This window comes from Myotis brandtii, unplaced genomic scaffold (genome assembly GCF_000412655.1).
Source record: "Myotis brandtii unplaced genomic scaffold, ASM41265v1 scaffold397, whole genome shotgun sequence".
In the NCBI taxonomy this organism is placed as follows: domain Eukaryota; kingdom Metazoa; phylum Chordata; class Mammalia; order Chiroptera; family Vespertilionidae; genus Myotis; species Myotis brandtii.
The window spans coordinates 5,076,351-5,098,273 of record NW_005365229.1 but is presented as its reverse complement, the minus strand read 5'-3'; the positions used below and the strand labels follow the sequence as shown (position 1 = coordinate 5,098,273).

General features: G+C 41.3%; 2 protein-coding genes and 1 long non-coding RNA gene across 3 annotated transcripts; 2 read left to right on the top strand and 1 right to left on the bottom strand.

The window, feature by feature from the left end:
* The first annotated feature begins 516 nt into the window (after positions 1–516).
* On the top strand, positions 517–10,923 carry LOC106723578 (zinc finger protein 75A-like). Its single transcript, XM_014545162.1, is given in 4 exon segments — positions 517–596; positions 2,012–2,124; positions 8,775–9,366; positions 9,368–10,923. Coding segments are annotated over 4 exon segments (897 nt in total). The 5' UTR covers positions 517–561; the 3' UTR covers positions 9,525–10,923.
* Positions 3,490–8,766, top strand: LOC102262609 (zinc finger protein 75D-like). The gene is made up of 4 exons (XM_014545163.1): positions 3,490–4,165; positions 5,863–5,954; positions 6,453–6,579; positions 8,519–8,766. Exons 1-4 carry the CDS (start codon positions 3,865–3,867, stop codon positions 8,548–8,550), a joined length of 552 nt encoding a protein of 183 aa, XP_014400649.1. The 5' UTR covers positions 3,490–3,864; the 3' UTR covers positions 8,551–8,766.
* Positions 10,924–17,266: 6,343 nt separating the features above from the next.
* LOC106727261 lies at positions 17,267–21,695 on the bottom strand. The gene is made up of 3 exons (XR_001363431.1): positions 21,615–21,695; positions 19,537–19,629; positions 17,267–19,022 (listed from the first exon to the last, which is right to left on the bottom strand). It is a non-coding gene; the product is annotated as an uncharacterized LOC106727261 (long non-coding RNA).
* Between the last annotated feature and the right edge of the window lie 228 nt (positions 21,696–21,923).

Genomic DNA, 21,923 nt, shown 5'->3' with positions numbered 1-21,923 from the left:
TGGTGGTGGTGGTGGTGGTGGTGGTGGTGGGTGGGGGTGTGTGTGTGTGTGTGTGTGTGTGTGTGTGTGTGTTGCGGACTGATGTTAACAGTCGGAGAACCTTAGTTCAGCGTCACTTTCTCCCGATGCAAAAGCATAGGACGCGTCCCCGGGCCTCCCGAGCCGGGTGCACAGCGAGGAGCCGGCCATTCATTTGTGAACCGTGCATCCTGCACAGAAGCTCGGGCGGGTTCTGCTGCATCACCCAGGGAGAGGGAGGCTTATGAAGCTCTCTGTAGGCTCCTTAGAAGTCTGAAAGATCCTCGAAACGTAAAATCAGCGGAAGGGTCAGCCTAATCATCACCAACTGCTATTTTCCCCCTTTTTACGACTTGGTATTTGGACATACATTTTGTAAAGAAAGGTCGGCTGTGATTTTTCCTAGTGGAAGTAAACAGACATTTTAAAATACAGGTTTTAAATCTTCTGCGTAGTTCCCTTCATGTGCTTTTTTTTCAATCCTCACCCAAGGATATTTTTCCCCCATTGATTTTTTAGGGACAGACAGAAAGAGCAACATCGATGTGTGTGTGGGTGGGGATGAGCCTGCAACCAAGGTACGTTGGAATCTAACCCACGACCCTGTTCTAACTACTGAGCCAAACCAGCTAGGACCCACCCCCTTCATATGAGGAATGTTGAGCATCTCATTACTTAATTGGGGGATGCTTTCTGAGAAGAAAAGCTACTTTTTGCCTAATTATTTTCCTTCTACTCTGGTCTCACTGTCTCAACACTCCTGCCAGTGTTCATGAGAATCTCAGATGTTCCATGAAGTGGAGGCTTCCATTATCTCAAGAGGATATAGGGCAGTGATGGCGAACCTTTTGAGCTCGGCGTGTCAGCATTTTGAAAAACCCTAACTTAACTCTGGTGCCGTGTCACATATAGAAATTTTTTGATATTTACAACCATAGTAAAACAAAGACTTATATTTTTGATTTTGATTTTATATATTTAAATGCCATTTAACAAAGAAAAATCAACCCAAAAAATGAGTTCGCGTGTCAGAACCTGTGTCATTGGTTCGCCATCACTGATATAGGGTCATAGAAGTTATACCCTTATACTAAAAGCAGACCAGGGTAATATTTAAAATGTAAGAAAAACTCAGTATGTTCAAATCTTTTGACATTGGGAAGATGAGATAGAAGCCATATCAATGAACTCTTCTGATAATCCCCAAACTCTTTGGAGCCAGTGGGTGCCAAATTTAACACCCACCAAACTTTATAAAAAATCCATTGATTTTAGAGGGAAACATTTAATTGTTTGTTGTTCCACTTATTTATGCATTATTTGATTGATGCTTGTATGTGCCCTGACCAGGGATTGAACCCACAACCTTGGCTACCCGGCCAGGGCTCACCCAACAACCTTTTTTGAAATTTATTTAAAGTACTAGAGGCCCGATGCACGAAAGTTGTGCAAGGGCCTTGGCCCGGGCCCCCGCCTGCCGGCGGCTGGGGGTCTCTGCCGCCTCTGCCTCGCCCCCACCTGCTGTGGCTTTGTCCAGAAGGAAGGACATCCGGAAGGACTTCTGGTCTAATTAGCATATTATGCTTTTATTATAGATATTTTTATTGATTTGAGAGAGAAAGGGAGAGAGAGATAGATGGAAACATCAGTGATGAGAGATTGGCTGCCTCCTGCACACTCGCTACTAGGGATTGAGCCCAGAATCCAGGCATGTGCCTTGACTGAGAATCAAACCAGGATTTCCTGGTCCATAGGTTGATGCTTAACCACTGAGCCAAGCCAGCTGGGCATGAAAATTTTTTTGTTTTTTAAAGCAGTCATCACTTTGCATTTGTCTTCAGTGAGCTGTGCTGTAAATAAAAGGAGAGAAAGGGTCTGGCAGTTGATTGATAAAGACAAGGCAGGATGTTTTTTCTTCATTTTCTCATAATAAGTAGCAAGTAGTAAAGTTCACGTGACCTTCTTATTACCTGTACTTTTTTTCTGCCCTCAGTGACTTAGGAAGAAGATCCTTTTTTGTTCCAGACCAGACTGGGCCTCTGTTCTCAAAGTTAGTGCTTGTGGTGTGTCCAACACAGGAGCAAACTGTTCCAGAGCGTAATGACGGTAAGTCTGAAGGTGGCTGAGCATTAGAATCAGGGCTCTGTGGGAGACTAAGGGACCTGTGACAGGGAGTGAGAACTATACAGCACAAATGGACAGTCTCAGCTGGAGGGCACTTCCAGAGCTTCCACTATCATGAAGCAGGTGGCTGTTGGCCAACTTCAGGAATTATACTGAGGCCAGAGGTCTACTCAAAAGAGCAGATCTTGGAACTGCTAGCAGTTCCTGCCCATCCTGCCCAGGGATACCGAATCCCAGATAAAGAAGCACCATCTACAGAGCATTGAGGAAGCTGTGGCCTTGGTTTACCACTTGCATAGAGTGAATCTGCTCAAATGGGAAATGGGTGAGAAGAAAAATTCCTGATAAATAACAAAGAAATAGGATGAAGGTAGATATTTGGGGTGTAGGGGCATGTAATTGAGAAATAAGATGAGTTAGGTCAGTGATCTATTGTTCCTTTGGACCATTTAAGGCAGGACCAGAGACCACAGACATATAGCAATAGTTATTCCACAGATTTCAGAGACCCTGGCAGAGACTTCCATGGCCTTACAAAAAGAATTGGTGTTTTTCCCTCTTTAGAGCAGGTGTATTGAGGGTAATAAACTTACAAAAAGAATTGGTGTTTTTCCCTCTTTAGAGCAGGGTGTATTGAGGGTAATAAACTTAGCTAGTCTGGCTTAACCTATGGGATGGATCTTAAGTTCTTAGAAACAAAGGGCAACAGGAGTTGGAGAGTAACAGGGAGAACAAAAAATGGATTATACTTAGAGAACAAAAGAGAGAAGATAACAAAGAGGAAAAAGAAAAAAGGGAAATCAAGGTTTGGAAATCCCAACAGAGTGGCTGAGATAAGAAAGATGTTGTGGGATAGTGTCCTCTATGCCATAGTAAACAAAAAATGGATTATACTTAGAGAACAAAAGAGAGAAGATAACAAAGAGGAAAAAGAAAAAAGGGAAATCAAGGTTTGGAAATCCCAACAGAGTGGCTGAGATAAGATGTTGTGGGATAGTGTCCTCTATGCCATAGTTAAGACCCTGCACTGCCCTCCCTTAGGGGTTGGTTCTTGGCTCATCTGGTGAGTGGGAATCCAGGGTATGCCCTTGGGCAGGTGGCAGCATATCAGCTGGCTTCCGGTCTACTGTCAGGAATACAGGACAGGCCGGACCTGCATGGCTCAGTGCTTGAGACTCAACCTAGAACCAGGAGGTCACGGTTCGATTCTCACTCAGGGCACATGGTGGATTATGGGCTTGATTTCCAGTAAGGGTCGTGTAAGAGGCAGCCGATCAATGATTCTCATCATTGATGTTTCTATCCCTGTCTCCCTCTTCCTCTCTGAAATCAATTAAAAAAACAACAACACATATGTATATTAAGAAAAAATTTAAAGACTACAGGGCAGGACATATGTTTGGTGTCAAATCATTTGGAAGGATGTTGGAACCAAGCTCATTCCTCCCCCTTCTCCATTTTATCAACATTCTCTGATCATAGAGAAAATCTGGTTGATAGGACAGTTAAAATTTTTAATCTTTTGAGAAAAGTATAATATAAATCACTGCAGTGGGGATCAAAATGAAGAGAGAGAGGCTGTCAAGACAGCATGAACACAGGTGGCCCTCACAACCCTGCTAGTGGTCTGAGCTAGGCTGTATGTAGAGGCTACTTTGTTGAAGGGCTGGCAGTAGCCACATCTTTTTCCTTTTATCCTAAATTTCCCAGACTTTGTGGAAAATGGGTGGGTGTTTTCACACTTCCCACAATCTGGACTATATGCTTTCTCCTCTTCCACAAGCCCAAGCCTCAAGTAATTCTGGTAATATGGATGGGAATTATTTCCAGGTTGCAGTCCATGTGCTGGGAAAGGAGGCAGTGCTCTTGGGAGAAACAGCAGAGACCTCAGGCTTCAAACTGAGGCCAGCAGAGTCCCAGCCAGTGGGCAGGTCCCAGGATGAAGAATTTTGGAATGAATATCAGGATCAACAACAGCTGAGCAGGAATACTCATAAAGAAACTGAGCCTATGTGTGAGAGGGGTAAGGAGCTTCATGATAATTTCTTTCTGCTGGGAGCTGTCATAGTAATTTGTCCAGCCAGAACATTGTGAGCACTTTCTGGGTTCCCAGCTTTGTGGATGTGCAAATGTAGTCATGTTAGCAATTATGATTACCCCTACCCCCACCCCTCACAGATGGCCTTAGAATAGACCAGCTGTTGTGAAGGAGGGGATTGGCCTAAGGTACAGAAATATCCAAACCAGAGGACCCTGGTAATAACACCATGAACACTGTTCCTTAGCAAAGTGGAGGATTGGGCCACCCCATCCTCAAATCACAGAAGGAATTGGGATCACAAATGGGCTGTCAGTGGCAGTATGTGAACTATAATTGTGTACCATGAAAATAAGTAAATGATAAATAATACATCTACTGTACACTGGAGTCCCTCAGAATTTCATTTTCAAATCCATTAAATTTTTCTTAATTCAGAACTATCTATATATATAAAAGGCCAATATGCTAAGTGTCCCTCTGATCATCCAACTGGTAGCTATGACACACACTGACCACCATGGGGCAGATGCTCAACACAGGAGCTGCCATGGTGCGCACTGGCCATTTACAAAGAAGCGGCACCACAGATCTGGTGTCGACAAACCAACACTCAGCTTCCCCCAAGTGGGACACAGGCCTCGCCACCACCTCAGAGCAACACCCCACCAAATCGCAGCCAACGCTGCTGAGACCCCATGGCGCAAAATGCAGTCCACAGCCCAGCCCAGAAACGGGTGCTGTGGGTGCAGGGTAATGATGTCACATAGCAACGCCCAGCTTCCTCTCCCTAGTGACTAGCCTCCTTGGAGTTTCTTCAGCCCAGGAACATGACTTGCTTTAGAGCCAGGTGCAAACATTTTACACTTTAACCAAATGTCTGTGAAGCGTTTTCCTGTGCCTCATGTCATTTGATCCTCACAGAAATCCTATAGTAGTAGATAGGAGACTTGGTGCAATCCTATTTTTTTTTCATTAGCTGGAAAACAGATTTAGAAACTTGACCCGACTAAAAAGAAGTAGAAATGATGGACCTTGAAAATGACTTCAGGTTTTCTCACTGTGCAGAATATAGTCAAACACTGCTGCAGTTAAATATTTTACCATTCTCCTTGCATGATCTACAATAATAATCTGCTTCGTGTTGATATTTACTGCTGTGTTGCTGACAATTATCTGAAAGAGAAGTTGGGGTGCTTCACTGGGCTGGAAAAAGTTTAGCTACATCAGAAAGCAGGTCTAATTAAGCAAGTTTATTCTCTCTATATAAAAGGCTAAGTTGACTCGCGCATGCGCAATACATATAAAACTCTTTCTGGCGCCAGTTGCACACGTGTTTCAATCTGTCGTTGTCGATCGTGAATTTGATTGACACTTCTATTATAGAGAAAGGGCAAATAGCGATATTAAAATATTCTAATTAATTTCCTTCCAATGTGCACAAATCCGTGCACCAGGCCTCTAGTTTGTCATAAGAGGAAAATAAGAAGGATTTTTGTTTTAGCTTCATGAAAACTAGGCAACCTGTTCTGGGGTTGATAGATACTTGGTTCTTATTAACAATGATAAGGCCACTTATGGTCACCACACACACTGAAAGAATCAAGATCTTTATTTTAGAAATGAGCTCAGGATGTGCATAGAAGTGAGAGAAATTTCTGATGGCTCTTTTCCACCCATAGCTATGCCTACTCACCAGATCCTAGAATTTCCTGAGCAGACAAATACCAAAGACTGGATAGTGGCACCTGAGTTCATCTTGCCTGAGTCCCAGGTGAGCCATGCTTTTGAGCTTTTCTCTGTTGCCCATGAGACCTACACTGCCCAGCAGGTGCTCAGAGGCATGTTAGCCCAGATGTTTTTCCTGGGGAACTGGACACCTCATGGACTGTTTGCTGATCCCTTGCCTCCTTCCTTTCTGCCTTCTCACTTAAAAAACACACACACAACAAAACATGTACTGGGCCCTGGTGGGGTAGCTCAGTTGTTTAGAGTGTCATCCCAGTATGCCAAGGTTGCAGGTTCAATTCTCCAATTAGGGCATATACAAGAAGCAATCAATGAATGCATAAATAACTGGAACAGCAAATCAATGTGTCCCTCCTCTCACTTTCTTTTTTCTCTCTCCAATCAATCAATAAAAGAATTTAATAACAAAACAAAAAAATCATGTGCTGTTAATGCCTTCAGCCTATCATGCAGTTCATGGGCCAGATGTTAGAACTACTTCTGGAGTGGCCAGTACTGAGCTGAAGCCCATTCTCTTCTTTAGAGCTTGTTGACGTTTGAAGAAGTGGCTGTGTATTTTTCCCCGGAAGAATGGGAGTTACTGGATTCCAGTCAGAAGGCCCTCTACAATGACGTAATGCAGGAAAACTATGAGACTGTCATCTCTCTAGGTAAAGGTTCTCCCCTTTGTGTAGAAGTTGAGTGATATGTCATGTTTTCAACTTACGGGGAATGCACACTCTTGTGAGAGAGTCTGTTCCAGGAGCTGGTTGGTTCTCCACTCAATGGTGTGGACAGGAAAAGGTGAGTGCAGGTCACTTTGGAGCTCCTTTCAAGTACACATTCCTTATCCTGCATAGAATTTTTGACCTCCTTTCTCTCTTCCCTCACAAACCTGCTCTTCTCATATCTTTCTCTACTCAGTAAAGGGCACCTTCATTCACCCAGTTGCTCAGAGCAAGAAAAATATAGTCGTTTACTCTGATTTTGCCATCATATCCCACTACTAATGCATCACTAGTCCTCTTGAGTCCACATTCACAGTATTGTGCGAGTCCAACCATGTCTCTTCTTGTGCTGTTAACATTGGGTCTAAGCCATCTCTGACCAGGTTTACCTCATTCACTTTCTAACTAGCTCTTTCTGCCATCAGCCTTGCCCTCCCATCATCTGTTTTCCATGCAGCAGACACAGTCTTTTAAAACCTGATCAGATGATGACATTTTCTTGTTTCAAAATCTTATGATGACTTCTCATCCATTTAGAATAAAGCCTCCTTACAAAGGCTTCCGGTACTCTCTCAATCTGGCCTCTATAACCTCCTTGCCCTGAGCTCTTGCTGCTAGTGCCCTTGTTCAGTTCTCTTTAGCCACACTATTCTTAATGCTGTTTTTTGAACTTGCCATGCTCATTTGTACTTTCGGCTTCCCTCTACCCAGCACACTTTTCTGCCACATGGCAAAACTCTCACTTTTAGGTCAATTCAAATATCACTTTCTCAGAGAGGCCTTCCACAGAGCCATATCTCAAATAGCTTAATAGAAGCAGAATCTTTTTTAATGTGTGTGTGTGTGTTTTTTAAAATAATGTTTTCATTGATTTTAGAGAGAGAGAGGAAGGGAGAGGGATAGAGAGAAACATCAGTGAGAGAAACATTGATCATTCCCCACCAGGGATCAATAGATAGGCAAAGATAGATTCCCACAACCTGATCTGGGAATCAAACCAGGGACCTCTTGGTTCATGGGTTGATGTTCAACCACTGAGCCACACTGGCGGGGCGGGAAGTAGAGTCTTAAATGCTCTCTTACCCTGCTTTTGTTTCTCTTAAAACATTTATCATTTCCTGCCATTTCATTTGATTATTCATGTTTGATTGTCTCACTCTCCCACTAGCAGATAAATTCTCTGAGATCAGGGAACTTTGGCTTATGCATCACTATATCTGTTATTCATAGAGAGTGTCTGGCACACCATGGCCATTTGATACACATGTTAAAAGACTGAATGATGACTACATCTCATATTTGATAATACATAGTTACAAAAAGTCCACTAAGTGATTCTGGTTTGTTTCATTCAATGGGATGTGAACCAATGAGCTATGAGTGGTAGAAATACCAGTTTAGTATCTGGTGTTCGGCTGCTAAATAAAAAGTATAATTATGACAGCAATCACTTATGCATATGATTCCCACCGCACTGGCCTTTACTTTGACTCCGCTAGACTAGATGTTATTCAGGGTGAGTCCTAAAGAGTTGATAGAACTAGCCTGCATTCCCTGCAGCCTCTGGAGTTTATTCCAACTCAGTCAAGTGTGGGGTATTATTGGTGGCAGAAGAGGGGGAATATGCACAAGATTCCCATGAACTGTGTCCTTTTGATCAATCAAGCTAGCTAGATTTATTTCTTAATCTCCACTTTGCATATCTATTCACAAATGCAGTGTAGTATCAACCTGATATCTGATATGAGAGTCTATTCATTTAACCATTTGGGGTAACAAACTGTAAAAGTATTCTTTGTTGTTCCTGAAATAGTCTATAATTAATGGACATAGTTAAATTAGCGGTCCTTGACCTCAGTTTTTCCATTTCATAGCCATACAGTGACCTGTCTAGAGCAAGAGAAAGAGCCATGAGTTCAAGGATCCGTGGAATTCAAGGACAGTCCTGGAGTGCTGCATATAGATAAATATACCATGAGAAGAAGGGAAATGTGCCCTCAAAAAAAGTCTTTGCAAAGACTTAATTTAAGATTCTACTTATCTGTATTTTAAAATTGAATAATCATTGAATTTTTGTCTCTATTCTTGAGGTTTCTTTCTGCTATTTAGTTGGTTGATTTTTATGTTTATTCCAACAGGGTTAAACCTCAAAAATGACATTGAAAATCATCAATCTATATGCCTTTCTGACTTAGAAATGCCAACACCAGGAGACATAGTTTCAAAAATGGACAGAGTGAAAGTTCCTCAGAAAACAACAGTCCAAGAAAATCATGGTGATATACACAGAGTGGGGAAATGGCACCAAGACTTTTCAGTGAAGGAAAGAGAGAAACTTTCAACCTGGAGACAAGAGCTACTGAAACTTATAGATCGTCACAAGAAAGAACGTGCAGGAGAGAAGTCTTTTAAATGTCAGGAATGTGGGAAAAGCTTTAGAGTTAGCTCTGGCCTTATTAAGCACCAAAGAATTCATACTGAAGAGAAACCGTATAAATGCCCACAGTGTGATAAGAGATTTAGGTGGAGTTCAGATCTTAATAAGCACTTAACAACACACCAAGGGATAAAACCATATAAATGCTCATGGTGTGGGAAGAGCTTTGGTCAAACTTCAAATCTACACACACACCAAAGAACTCACACCGGAGAGAAGCCCTTCACATGCCATGAATGTGGGAAAAAATTCATTCAGAACTCCCACCTTATTAAACACCGGAGAAGCCACCTATAGCATATGCATGAGAAACTTCAGCAGGTGGTCAAGCCTTCTCAGGCACCAGAAACCACCAATTAAGGGAAGCTTGTTCAATGTCCTCAGGCTGAAGAATTTTACCAAGTGGAGCTTGACCATAAAGTTTATGAAAATGCAAATTTATGAAGCATGAAAAATTTTTCATCAGTGGAAAATTTGGGGATATAAACTTTCACAGAAAGGAATCAAGCTGGACTCTGCAGGGGACATAGTAGTAGTTGTATTATTACTGTTTTTACTTACCCTTCGGGGAGTTTCTTAGCAAAAGGTGTTTGAAAAACCTTCTGAATGAGGGAAAACTCTGTTTGGGATTGTACCTGGCAATATAGCAAATTCAGCTTCAAATAGTACACGAAACTATGAATCAATCATCTGTGGTCACAGATGTAAATATTGTTGGTTTTCCCACCTACTCTTAAACATGTGATAGAAACATTTGTAGCATGGTCTTTTGTAACAAATGCAATAACATCCTTGTTTTATTGCATACTATTACTTCAGGGTAATAGGATAATCAATTTCAATAGTCTCATAGGGTAGAAATGAATTCTATTGTAAAGTTTTCCAAGAACCAAATTGTACTTTCTTCCTCTCATCATTGGACATCATGTGAATCCTTGAACTTTTTAGCTACTTTAGCTCTTGAATCCTATTAGCACAATTTTTCTGTGATGGAATCATATTTACTTTATCACTAGGGTATCTGCCAAATAACTAATATCTTATGCCTCTCATTGATGGTATTTGAGAAAAGAAAACATTTCTAGTAGATCATATGGAAACAGTTGAAATTTTTAGCCATGGAATATGTGTTAGATGTAACCTAAGGTGGGGTGATCCGGGCAGTTCTTGATGGCTCAGGACATCTACTGGGCTGGCCACTTCATTCTCCTCTTCACCCCTATGGCTTTCTCTCTAAGAGCGTAACTTATTTTCCAAACAGTCAAGGAAGAGAATGAACATGTTTTGTTACCCCAAGTTCAGACAAACCCAGTCTTGCTCTCCTTAAGTACCTTGAATGATTTTTCTCATTAAATTTTTTTTATCACTAACTTAAATAAATAAATAAATAAATAAGAATTTTCTGCAAAACAAAGTAAATCGTTTCCTTCCCTCACAAGGTTAATAGGATAAAACAATCATAAAAATTAGCACTTTCCTGAGGTCTAAAATAAAATTAATTGGAGCTTAGGATCAAATTATCAGGATTTTGTTTGTTTACTCATTAATTTGACATTTGTTTTTAAGAAGGAGAGAGTTTATGTTTGGGAATAGGACTGTGTGCTGCAGACAGGATTCTGTGGCTCACTGGTCATGGTGGGAATTCAGTCAGCATAAGACCAGGTTTCCAAAAAAATGTTTGAGGACTCATGCTCAGTGGTGGGCAAATTGGGAAAATCTACACCCATGTTGGTTGTCTTACACTGCAATCTATTTAACAGGCATGGTCCACCAGTGTCTGTTTTCTCCAGCGCAGCAATTAGCAGTTGCTTTGGGAGGGTTGGATAGACTGCTGACCATCTCTCTAGACTGTGAGTTTTCTTTTTCTTTTTATTTAAAATATATTTTTATTGATTTCAGAGAGGAAGGGAGAGGGAAAGAGAAACATTAATGAGAGAAAATCATCAAGTAGCTGCCTCCTGCACGCTCCCACTAGGGATGGAGCTCGCAACCCTGGCATGTGCCCTTGACTGGAATTGAACCTGGGACCCTTCATTCCACAGGCTGACACTCTAAGCCAGACTGGCTAAGGCTCTTTTAATTTGTTTTAGAGAGAAATATCGAGTTGTTGTTCTACTTAGTCATGCATTTATTGGTTTATTCTTGTGTATGCCCTTCCTGGGGATTGAACCCGCAACCTTGGCATATCAGGATAATGTTCTAACCAACTGAGCTACCGGCCATGGCTAGTCTGTAGGTTTTCTAATAATTCACCCTTGCCGAAACCAGTTTGGCTCAGTGGATAGAGCATCGGCCTGCGGACTCAAAGGTCCCAGGTTCGATTCCGGTCAAGGGCATGTACCTGGGTTGCGGGCACATCCCCAGTAGGAGATGTGCAGGAGGCAGCTGATCAATGTTTCTCTCTCATCGATGTTTCTAACTCTCTATCTCTGTTCCTTCCTCTCTGTAAAAAATCAATAAAATATATTTAAAAAAATAATAATTCACCCTTTATCTTTGACTCAGATTTGTTCCTTTAAGAGCTTTTAGGTAGTATTAGGAAAAAGGTTCCAAGTGTGTTATTTCACAAATGAGGAAGTTAGGGCTCAAATATTCAGGGACTTGGTCTGTTCAAGACCCCATAGCTAGTGGGTCTGTTGGCTGTCACTTAGCTTCATCAGTCAGACCTGAAGGCAGGATTATCAGGACTGTATGTTATCTACACGGAGCCAGCCTAAATGACATTGTATCTATTTCTATTTCTAGCTTATAAAACAGTCCTGTTTCTTGATTGGTTACTGAAACCCTCTCAAGTCTCTTTTCTCAATGAAACAGAGAAAACACCTCATGGTTGATGTGGGGATTTCAGGGGTTGATGAAAGAAGAGCACCTATCAGCCTGGCTCAATCAATGTGTGTGTTTTTCCCTGCTCCCTAGTAATATGTTGGGTGACTGACTACATTAAAGGAGCAAATGCATTTGTGGCTTTTTTTTAAAATTGATTTGAGATAGAGAAAGACATCAATTTGTTGTTCCACTTACTCATGAATTCATTGGTTGATTCTTGTATGTGACGCTCTACTGAACTACCCAGCCAGGGTGCATTGGTGGCTCTTGCAGCTCCTTTCAGGAGCTGAGCCCTGGTAGTAAGGGATATGCTGTCTTGGTTTGGTCTGTGACTTCAGTGCTTTTCTGTGTAAATCACCTGAACTATCTGGCACTCTCAGTGGGATTTTGTTCCCAAGATAAACTACACCAAGTATTTCTAAATCAAGGCCGGCTCTGAATCTCTAGTCTACATAGCTCTTACCCAACAGCCTCAGCCTTAGACCCCTGGGACTCCGTCTCTTCTCCCAAGATACATGTGGATTTCTTCCTAGCCCTACTCATTCATTTAATTTGATGAGGGCCTGTTATGTGCCCAGGCATGGACTGTTGTAGACCAAGGATATAGTAGTGAACAAAAGAGAAAAAATGCATATCCTCATGCAATTTGTATTTTAGCGAATAGTAAAAAGGAGAATGGTTATGCTTTTCTGCTCCTTGCAGTTAGGCTCATCAGGTTGTTCATTGGGTTGTGAGCAGAAGCCTCATTTCTGGACTGAAGCATTTATTTGATGGTGTGGAACTCTGCAGTACTCTCCTTTTCTCGCCTCAATCATGGAAGCACATACAGAGAGAGGAGCCATGAGATCAAACCAGTTTGGAATGCTGTGTCTCCCACATGGCAGGACAGCAGTTCTGGAGAGTCCCCAGACCTATAATGGGCTTTGTGGGAATGAGAAATAAACTCTTGTGCTTAACCACTGAGACATTAGTACTGTGTGTTTCTACTACATAACCTGGCCTGTTTCAAAAAGTTCAAGGTCTTAGTGACACAGTCATCTTCTTGATCTCCATGGGCTTGACGGGCTTTGTGGGAATGAGAAATAAACTCTTGTGCTTAAGCACTGAGACATTAGTGCTGTATGTTTCTACTACATAACCTGGCCTGTTTCAAAAAGTTTAAGGTCTTAGTGACACAGTCATCATCTTCTTGATCTCCATGGGCTTGACCTTGTCACCTGTGGCAGTATTGGCAAAGCTAACCAAGTCTGATTCTTTTCACAATCAGACTCTGCTCTTTCCTGTCAATGCAACCAACGACAGAGAGAAGCAAAGGCTTTGGATCCCGAATTTTCCAGGTGGTGGTGGTGGACTAATCTTTAGCAGTCACTTGACTAAACCTACCCTAAGAAGAGCTACTTATCTTTATCCTGTTTGTTTTTAATCCTCACTGGGGGATATTTTTAAAATTGATTTTAGAGAAAGAAGAAAAAAAACCCATGGATGTGAGAAACATGGATCTGTTGCTTCCTATACTTGCCCCTGCCGGGGATCGAACATAGGTATGTGCGCTGGTCAGAAATCGAACCCTCAACCTTTTTTTTTTTTTTTTTTTTTATGGGTGGATATATGGGATGATGCTCCAATCAACTGAGCCACATGGCCAGGGCTCCTTATCCTGTTCTTATAGTTAAACCCATGCTCCACTCTTATCTGCAGCCTAAGAAACACACCTTCAGGGTGCACTGCAGAAGTTTCTAGGTGGCTGAGGAGAAACATGACTAGGGCTGCGGAGAAGCACTGTTCTCCCCCTGCTTCTTTTCACAGTCAGACTCTGCTCCTTCCCGTCAATGCAGCCATCTGGTTACACTGCCCTCTGAACAGGGAGACAACAAGATACCCTAGAAAGTTCATGACACTGGAGCCAAAGGTACCTGAGCATTTTGTTATATTCTGCAGTTATGGTAGTCAGTGGATTTCTCTGATACTGTTTCACCACCTGTAAAATAAATACAATAGCTTGCAGATATGTTGCAAGGATCAAAGTAGATAAGTGTGCTTAGAATAAATAGCTCAGTGTTATGCTTAATCAAAGATGGGATATATAACCTCAGGAGGTGTATCAGTCTATTTCATATTTCACCTCCTTCCATTTATATTCTGATGAACTACGCACCTTCATTGTGCAGCAAGAGTGTTTAGAAATGATTGAGGGATGAAGGGGGACAGAATAAAGGCAGATCAGTAGAAACTGCCACTACTTTTTCCCTTACACTAAACACCCCAATTCATTAGCTCCCTCTTGAATATATATCCAGAAAATTGCAATCTAGAATAACACATGAATATTAAGGAACGTGTCATATCAAAAGGGAAATGATTGAAGATTGAATATGTTGCAGTACATACCTAAATGCAATTTTTTGTTTTTGTTTTTTAAAGATGAGGTCAATATATTGAAATAAAAACTTGAAAAGGTAGTACATGGGCATAAATACAGATTAAGGTCCAGAAAGATCTATACAGTATTAATCATTTCCTTTGAGGAGTGTAATTTTGAGGTAAGAAAATGACGAGACTATTTTTAGGTGAGAATATTTTGCAGTATCTATGCAATATTAATAACAGGATAAAACATTGGGTTAAAAAAAGTTTTAGTCCCACTTTTAGCATTAGGCATTAAAAGAATGCTCAGTCTTTCTCTTATCTCTACCCAGAAGTCAAGCCAGGATGAGCAACTGGACTGCAAGGAGTCTAGAGCTAATAACAATGAAAGCAAGGATTCATCCATGAGCAATGGTTCAGGATACCAGAAGTCCCGGGCTGTTCTTAAACTGACTGGTAAAGAATCCTTTTACAGAAGAAGCATAGAAGAGGTAGCAAGAGCAAAGGAAAGTGGGGTAAGGAGGTTTCAGGGGCCTAGCTCTGCTTTAGCTATGACCACCCATCCACCACCTTAGGCTGAAGAAAAAGGGTGACAATAGGCCAGTGATGCGGACCTATGACACACGTGTCAGAGGTGACACGTGAACTCATTTTTTTGGTTGATTTTTCTTCGTTAAATGGCATTTAAATATATAAAATATCAAAAATATAAGTCTTTGTTTTACTATGGTTGCAAATATAAAAAAATTTCTATATGTGACACGGCACCAGAGTTAAGTTAGGGTTTTTCAAAATGCTGACACACCAAGCTCAAAAGGTTCGCCATCACTGAAATAGGCTTTGCCCTACATTTCTCTGGATTATAGTGAGAATATCTGATCCAGTCTATGGGAAATGGTTAGGAATTCTTGGAAAAAAAGAAATAGTGTAGCCCTAGCCGGCTTGGCTCAGTAGATAGAGCGTCAGCCTGCGGACTGAAGGGTCCCAGGTTCGATTCCGGCCAAGGGCACATGCCTGGGTTGCGGGCTCGATCCCCAGTAGGGGGGGTATGTGCAGGAGGCAGCCAATCAATGATTCTCATCATTGATGTTTCTCTCTCTCCTCCCTTCCTCTCCAAAATCAATAAAGAAATATATTTAAAAAAAGAAATAGTGTTGCCTTGCGGGGTATGGCTCAGTGGTTGAACAATGACCTATGAACCAGGAGGTCACGGTTTGATTCTGGATCAGGGCACATGCCCAGGTTGTGGGCTGTATCCCCAGTAGGGGACATGAAGGAGACCGCCAATCTATGTTTCTCTCTCATCAGTGTTTCTATCCCTCTCCTTTCCTCTCTCTAAAATAAATAAAAATACATATTTTTTAAGTTAAAAAAAAAAAGGAAGTGTCAATTGAAAAATTTAACCAATTAGTTAAAATGCTTCAGTGATGGAGATACTAAGAAACCATATGAAGAGCCCTAGTAGTTAATTTTCAGGGGGAAAATCTGGCTTTTTAATGAACATCTGAAGGGCTGAATCAAACCAAGAGGATATTGTTACACAGCTGAAGAACTCTATAGACTTGGGAGTGTTGCCTTTTGTACAACCTACTTCAAATTCATTCTCAAGTAGGTAGTGCACTGAGGCAATGTTAGGCAATATACATAAACACTAAGGTAATAGAGATCATAACTATAGGAAGCACCATACAGGGGGTTGGGAGAATACAAGAACAAGTCTGTGTTTATCAGAAATTGGAAGCTTAGAAGAGAGGCCCTGCAGAGCTGGCATTCAGATCTTGGGGGGTTGTTGGCTAGGTGGTACTGCCAGACTGGCACTGACATTTCTTTTTAATATATTTTTATTGGTTTTAGAAAGGAAGAGAGAGAGAAACATCAATAGTGAGAGAATTATCTATAGGCATGTACCCTGACTGGAAGTCAAACTGTGACCTCTTGGTTCATAGGTCATCGCTCAACCACTGATCCACACCGACCGGGCATGACACTGGTATTTCTGAGGTGTCCAATGAGGATAGTTCTAGAAGATAGTGTCTTTGTTCACTGCTTTGTATGTACCTCCTACTATAAATCCTGGTACCCTATAGACAATCAAATATTTCCTAAATGAATGTATTCTCCAATTCTTACCTGTCTACTCCAGACCATCCAGAATAGCTCACAGGCAAGTGTTACGTGTTCCTTTTTCTGCCCAGCATACTCTAGAATAAAGCACGTTGGAGGGTAGAGGCAAACTCAAACTGCAAGGAAGTCAACACTTGCATCAGTTTTCCCTAGCCACTGCAAACCCATGAGTGGGAGAACCCTGATAGTGAGACCTCATTAAATATCCCCACTTCCTTAGCATTTTCATTGACTTTCACTGGCTCTGCTGTCATCAAATCTAACTTCTTCAAGCTCATATCCAAAGCTTTTCATTAATATATCCATTCCATGCCAGGCTGTCCCAAACAGGTCACATTCAAGCCTAACTCATTGCCTTTGCCCAGGATTTTGGAAGATGTTAATTTTTGCCTCTGTGCAGAGTATGTAATTATGTGACTTTGGGAACTAACCTACATAACTTGTTATAAGGGCCATGCTTAAGGACACGGTATGCAGGGAATCTTAGAGTAGCTCCAGCAAGGCTCAAACTGAGGAAATACTGAAGTATGTTCTTCTGTCCTGCCTTTGCATCCTCTTCTTCCCCAAAATTTAGAAAAAAGAAAATTTTGGGGGGCCTGCTTTGCTCATATTGAAATCCTCAAAAAAAACCTCAGAAACCATTTTGCTCGCTTTTCAACATACCTTAGCCAAGGTACTAACATCTTGCCTGTAAGGGCCAAGAACTGTATAACATACCCATCTTTTACCATTTTATCTATGGAGATTTCACAGAAGCTGGAATATCTACACCTTGTTCGGTATCAGTAAGCTGTACTAGTAATTTTGGTTCCTAGTGCTCCTCACATTCACTCTTCCTTTCACATGCAGGCACAGCCTCCTGCAGTTCCTATATTTTCCTTATGCCTATGATCTCCCTTCACTGTGACCTCAAATCCTTCCCACCAAATTCTATTCCTCCTCTCCCTATTTCTTGCCCCTAATTCTCTTTCTGCATAGATCCTCTTCAGAACCCTGAAGGCTTCAACACAAGTGCAGAGTTTCTAATTGAGAAAATTATAACCATAGGCCAAGGAAGGGGAGGGAGAAATACCTTTATTTTCATCAGAGATAATAATGCTTATAAACTTGTATAAATGCTGCGAGAGAAGAAACCAAAAACTGGGTTGGGAGTGATGGTGATGAGAAATCTTACAAAATTAACTTAGATATCACACTTGCTTAAGATTAGGTTGCTTTGATTTCATATTACCCAATGGCTTAACCTAGCCTTTCTTTCCTTTGTTCATGGCTCTGTTGCAGAATATGACCTGAAGGCTTCAATAGTATATAGTAGTAGGTACCTAGTGGTCAATTATTGGTTTAGAACAGATCCAGACTATTAAAATTCTAGATGTACTCCCCAGGAGGGGACAGTATTTATTCCCTGATATGGCTCAGAAACAGTTCTTAGGCCACTAGCTACATGTTCTTTGTTCAGAACAAGGATACCGTAGTTTCCCAGCAGGAATTATGGATTTTATAGCCTTCTCCCCTTCAAAGCAAAATGGAAATCCACAGTGAGACAAGACTGTGAAGTATCTAGGCAGAAATAGAAAGAGGGCTCTGCATTCTTAGGTTGATTCCTATTCCTGGACATGGTTCTTGAGATCCAGTTGTCAAGTTTACTGCTAAGCCAGGGATTGGCTAGTAGAACTATCCACAGAGGAAAGCTCTCAGAAACATATGTTGACCTAAGGAGTTGATGTCAGGTTTTCTACAAACTTGGACATCACTTCCTTCCTTTTATGTATCTCTTATGTATATCCCGATGGCATATGAATGAAGAGTTCTTAGTGAAGCTTCTCTCACACTGGATGCACTTGTGTGGCTTTTCCCCAGTGCGGGTTTCCTGGTGGGCACTGAAGCAGGAGCTATTTTTTTTTTTTAGTATATTTTATTGATTTTTTTTAGAGAGGAAAGGAGAGGGATAGAGAGTTAGAAACATTGATGAGAGAGAAACATCGATCAGCCGCCTCAGCAGGAGCTATTCTTAAAGCTTTTCCCACACTGGGCACACTGGTACAGGCCCTCCACAAGGTGGACTTGCCAGTGAGCGCTAAATGGGAACTTGTTGACTCTCTTCCCACAGATAGTGCACTGATAAGGCTTCTCCCCAGTGTAGGTCCTCTGGTGAACAATGAGGCTGGAGCTCTGGTTGAAGCTTTTCCCACATTCCCCACACTAGAATGGTCTTTCTCCTATGTGAGTCCTCAGGTGGGCAGTGGGGTTGGAGTGTTCATTGAAGCCTTTTCCGTATTCACAGTACTTGTGAGGCTTCTCTGCTCTATGGATTCTGATGCCGAACAAGGTAAAAAAAAAAAAAAACTCAGCTAAAGCTTTTCCCACATTCATGACATTTAGAAGCTTTTTCCAGTTCTCAGTCCAAAATATCTGGTGACTCATCCTCTCCTGGGATGGGGCTGTCTCCTCACTCTCCTCTGGACAATGTCTATGTTACTTTCTTGTCATTGGTTCACGCTCCTAGCCTGTTTTGAACTCAAAGTGCCAAAAAACTTTTCTACTAAACTTTCTCTGTAAATCCTTGTTCTTTCTACCACTTCTGAATTATCTCATTTTAGATTCTCTTTTGTAACCCCATTCTTCATCTCAGAACCTGAAAGAATAAAATTACATTACACTCTGGAGAAGGAAAACGATGGAATGAGGAAAGAGTTACAATTAAACTACCATAAAGAAGTAATACCTAATTGAATTCTTCATGTGACTAAGTCTTCTGCTAAATTTTATTTTCCAATTGTAACACTTTTTAGCTCCAAATTTGTGGTAACCTTACTTTTCTTGGGTGAGGATTAAAAATTAATAAAAATAAATAATAAAATAAAACAAAATAGCACTGCTCTAGCCCTGGGGTGGGGCAGAGTCAGGACGATAGTTATCAGGTCAGAGGCAAAGCAAGGTAAGGGAGGTATGGCCTCTTTGGGAAGGATTGGGGTAGATAAGCAGCCATGTGATGCCTAAGTAGACAGAATAAGAAAAAAACCCACGACAAGCTCAATGGACCACATAAAATTCTTTATAACATCTTTGGGAAAGAATGAGTTTTAGAGTGAGTCAGTACAAAGTGAAATGGGAACTTCAAGAGACAAAAAACATCAACCACAGCTCACCTGATCTCTGTGGTACAGAGCCCAGCACCATCTCCTGGTTTTGAAGACCCCTCTTCTGGAGATGGTTCCTGGCAGCCTGTGGAGTAAGCCAGGCTAGGGGAGAAATATCCACTATTAGAGGGCAGCTTCCACTAACAGAGGTTCCGAGTGGGATCCCTGGACCTACAGCATCAGCACTACCTGGGAGCCTGTTACACATGCATATTCCCAGGACCCACCTCAGATCTACTGAGAAAGCCTGGAAATGATGCCTGGGAATCTATTTTAACATGTCCCCAGATGAGTATGATGCACAGTCAAGTCTGAGGAAGACTTTCATAGCCAATACCTCACTGTGTGTAGAGAAGTTAATTTTACTAGATGATTATTCCCAAAACAGCTTTTTTTTTAAAGTTTTTTTTTTTCATTCCAAAGAAATATGTGCACATTATAGAAACATTTTAAGACAATAATGGTGGTGGTGGGGAGTGTCTCACAGCCCACTAGAGATAACTAAATACTCTTAAAAATACCACAACTCAAACCTCTTATTTTTTTCAGACCAAGATTATGTATTCTTTCCCAGATCCCACCTTCAAGAATTCTACAAAAGAAATGGTTCATTTTGATGACATTCAGAGGTCTGTGGAAGTGGGGAGGTTACAACACTTGGGATCTGAGCAGCCTGTGGGCATGGTGACTGACGGGAGCAGAACTGGAACATAGTGAGTCCTACCCCCTTTACTTAGACCCCAAAGCTTCAGAAATCACACACAAGAGAGCACAGATGTTCCCAAGGATTAAAAGGACATAAATGCTAAATGGCAAAGTTTAAAAAGATATTGATAGAATATTTACACTGCTCAAAAAATACAAAAGTTAATAAACCTTTTAGACAATTACCCATTTCATTAGCAGAAGCTTACCAATTTAAATAAATAGCATGAAGACACCATGCTCTCCTCCTAGGATTTGAGTCATATAAAGATGAGCTAGCTTTTAAAACTTATTTAGCAACCTGCAAGGGCAGCTTTCAATGAAGCGGAAAAGGCCACAGTGGTCTTTAGGCTTTCTAAAAATGTATGGAGCTAAAGTGCTTAATGGAAAGAGACTTACAAATAGAGAGCCTTGGTCTGTCCATGTAATGGAATATCCGTCAGCCGTAAAAAAGAATGAAGTGATACATGCTGCAAACATGCCAAGTGAAAGAGGCCAGACACAAAAAGTCACATATTATAGGATTCCATTTCTATGAAATGTCCAGAACAGGCAGATCCATCGACAGAGAATGAATAGAAACTGCTTAATGGATACAGTGTTTCCTTTAATAAAACGTTTTAGAACTAGACAGAAGTAGTGATTGTGTAATATATATATTGTTTAATCCTCACGCGAGGACATTCCTCCATTAATTTTCAGAGAGAGTGGAAGAAAGAAGGAAATACCTCCTACATGTGCCCCAACTAGAGCCTGGGCCGGGGAGGAGCTTGTAACCGAGGTACAGGGCCCTGACTGGAATCAAACCTGGGACCCTTTGGTCCGCAGTCCAACGCTCTATCCACCACGCCAAACCAGCCAGGGCTGTATAACATTTTTAATGTACTAAAATGCCACTGATTGTTCATTTGAAAATGGCTAATTTTATGTTATGTGAATTTCACCTAAATTAAGAAAAATTTTAATTAATTTTTTTTTCTAAAATAATTGAGACAAAAAAACTAGAGCTTTGAAAGAAAGGCAAAAATAATAGGAGAAATGTATTCTGAAGGAGATTAAGCTGGATGGGGCAGGGTTTATTTAATGTCTTTAAGTACATGAAGAACTACTACATGGAAGGTCACGGTAAACATATTCACCTTAATACAACCAATTCCAACATAATAGAATTAAATAGTAATAAAAGAGAATTTGGCTTACATGCAAAGGGTCTCCACCCTGTTTACGTGCTATTACCATCAACTAGTTTGAAATCTTGTTTTTTAGGTATATTTCAAAGGCATTTAATCTGGAACCCCGGGGCAAACCCAAGCTCAAATCTGTTCTTCCCAAAGGTGATTGTTCCTGCCCCAGCTCAGGCGAGGGCACAGGCTTCCGCTTACCTTCTGTTTCTGTGGTCTTTGCTGTGAGCTCTGTTCCTCTGGATGAACCCCAGTTTCAGATGGGATTTCAGTGATTCTCTGGCTGCTCCCAAAGGGTTGTGGGTTCAATCCCTAGCCCTGGTCAGGGTGTGTGCAGGAGGTAACCAATAATGTGTCTCTCTCACATTGATGTTTTTCTCTCTTTTTCTCTCCCTCTGTCCTTCCCTTCCATTCTCTCTAAAAACAATGGAAAAATATCCTTCAGTGAAGATTAAAAACAAAAAACGAAAGCCTGGCCGGTGTTGCTCAGTGATTGAGCTTTGACTCAGG

What these genes read in the sequence shown, in the direction of transcription:
- LOC102262609 (XM_014545163.1), top strand. Translation starts at nt 3,865, where the DNA reads ATGGGTGGGTGTTTTCACACTTCCCACAATCTGGACTATATGCTTTCT. An exon ending in TCATCTTGCCTGAGTCCCAG is followed by an intron (nt 5,955 to 6,452) that starts GTGAGCCATGCT and finishes TCTCTTCTTTAG; the next exon opens with AGCTTGTTGACGTTTGAAGA. An exon ending in TGAGACTGTCATCTCTCTAG is followed by an intron (nt 6,580 to 8,518) that starts GTAAAGGTTCTC and finishes ATAGCCATACAG; the next exon opens with TGACCTGTCTAGAGCAAGAG.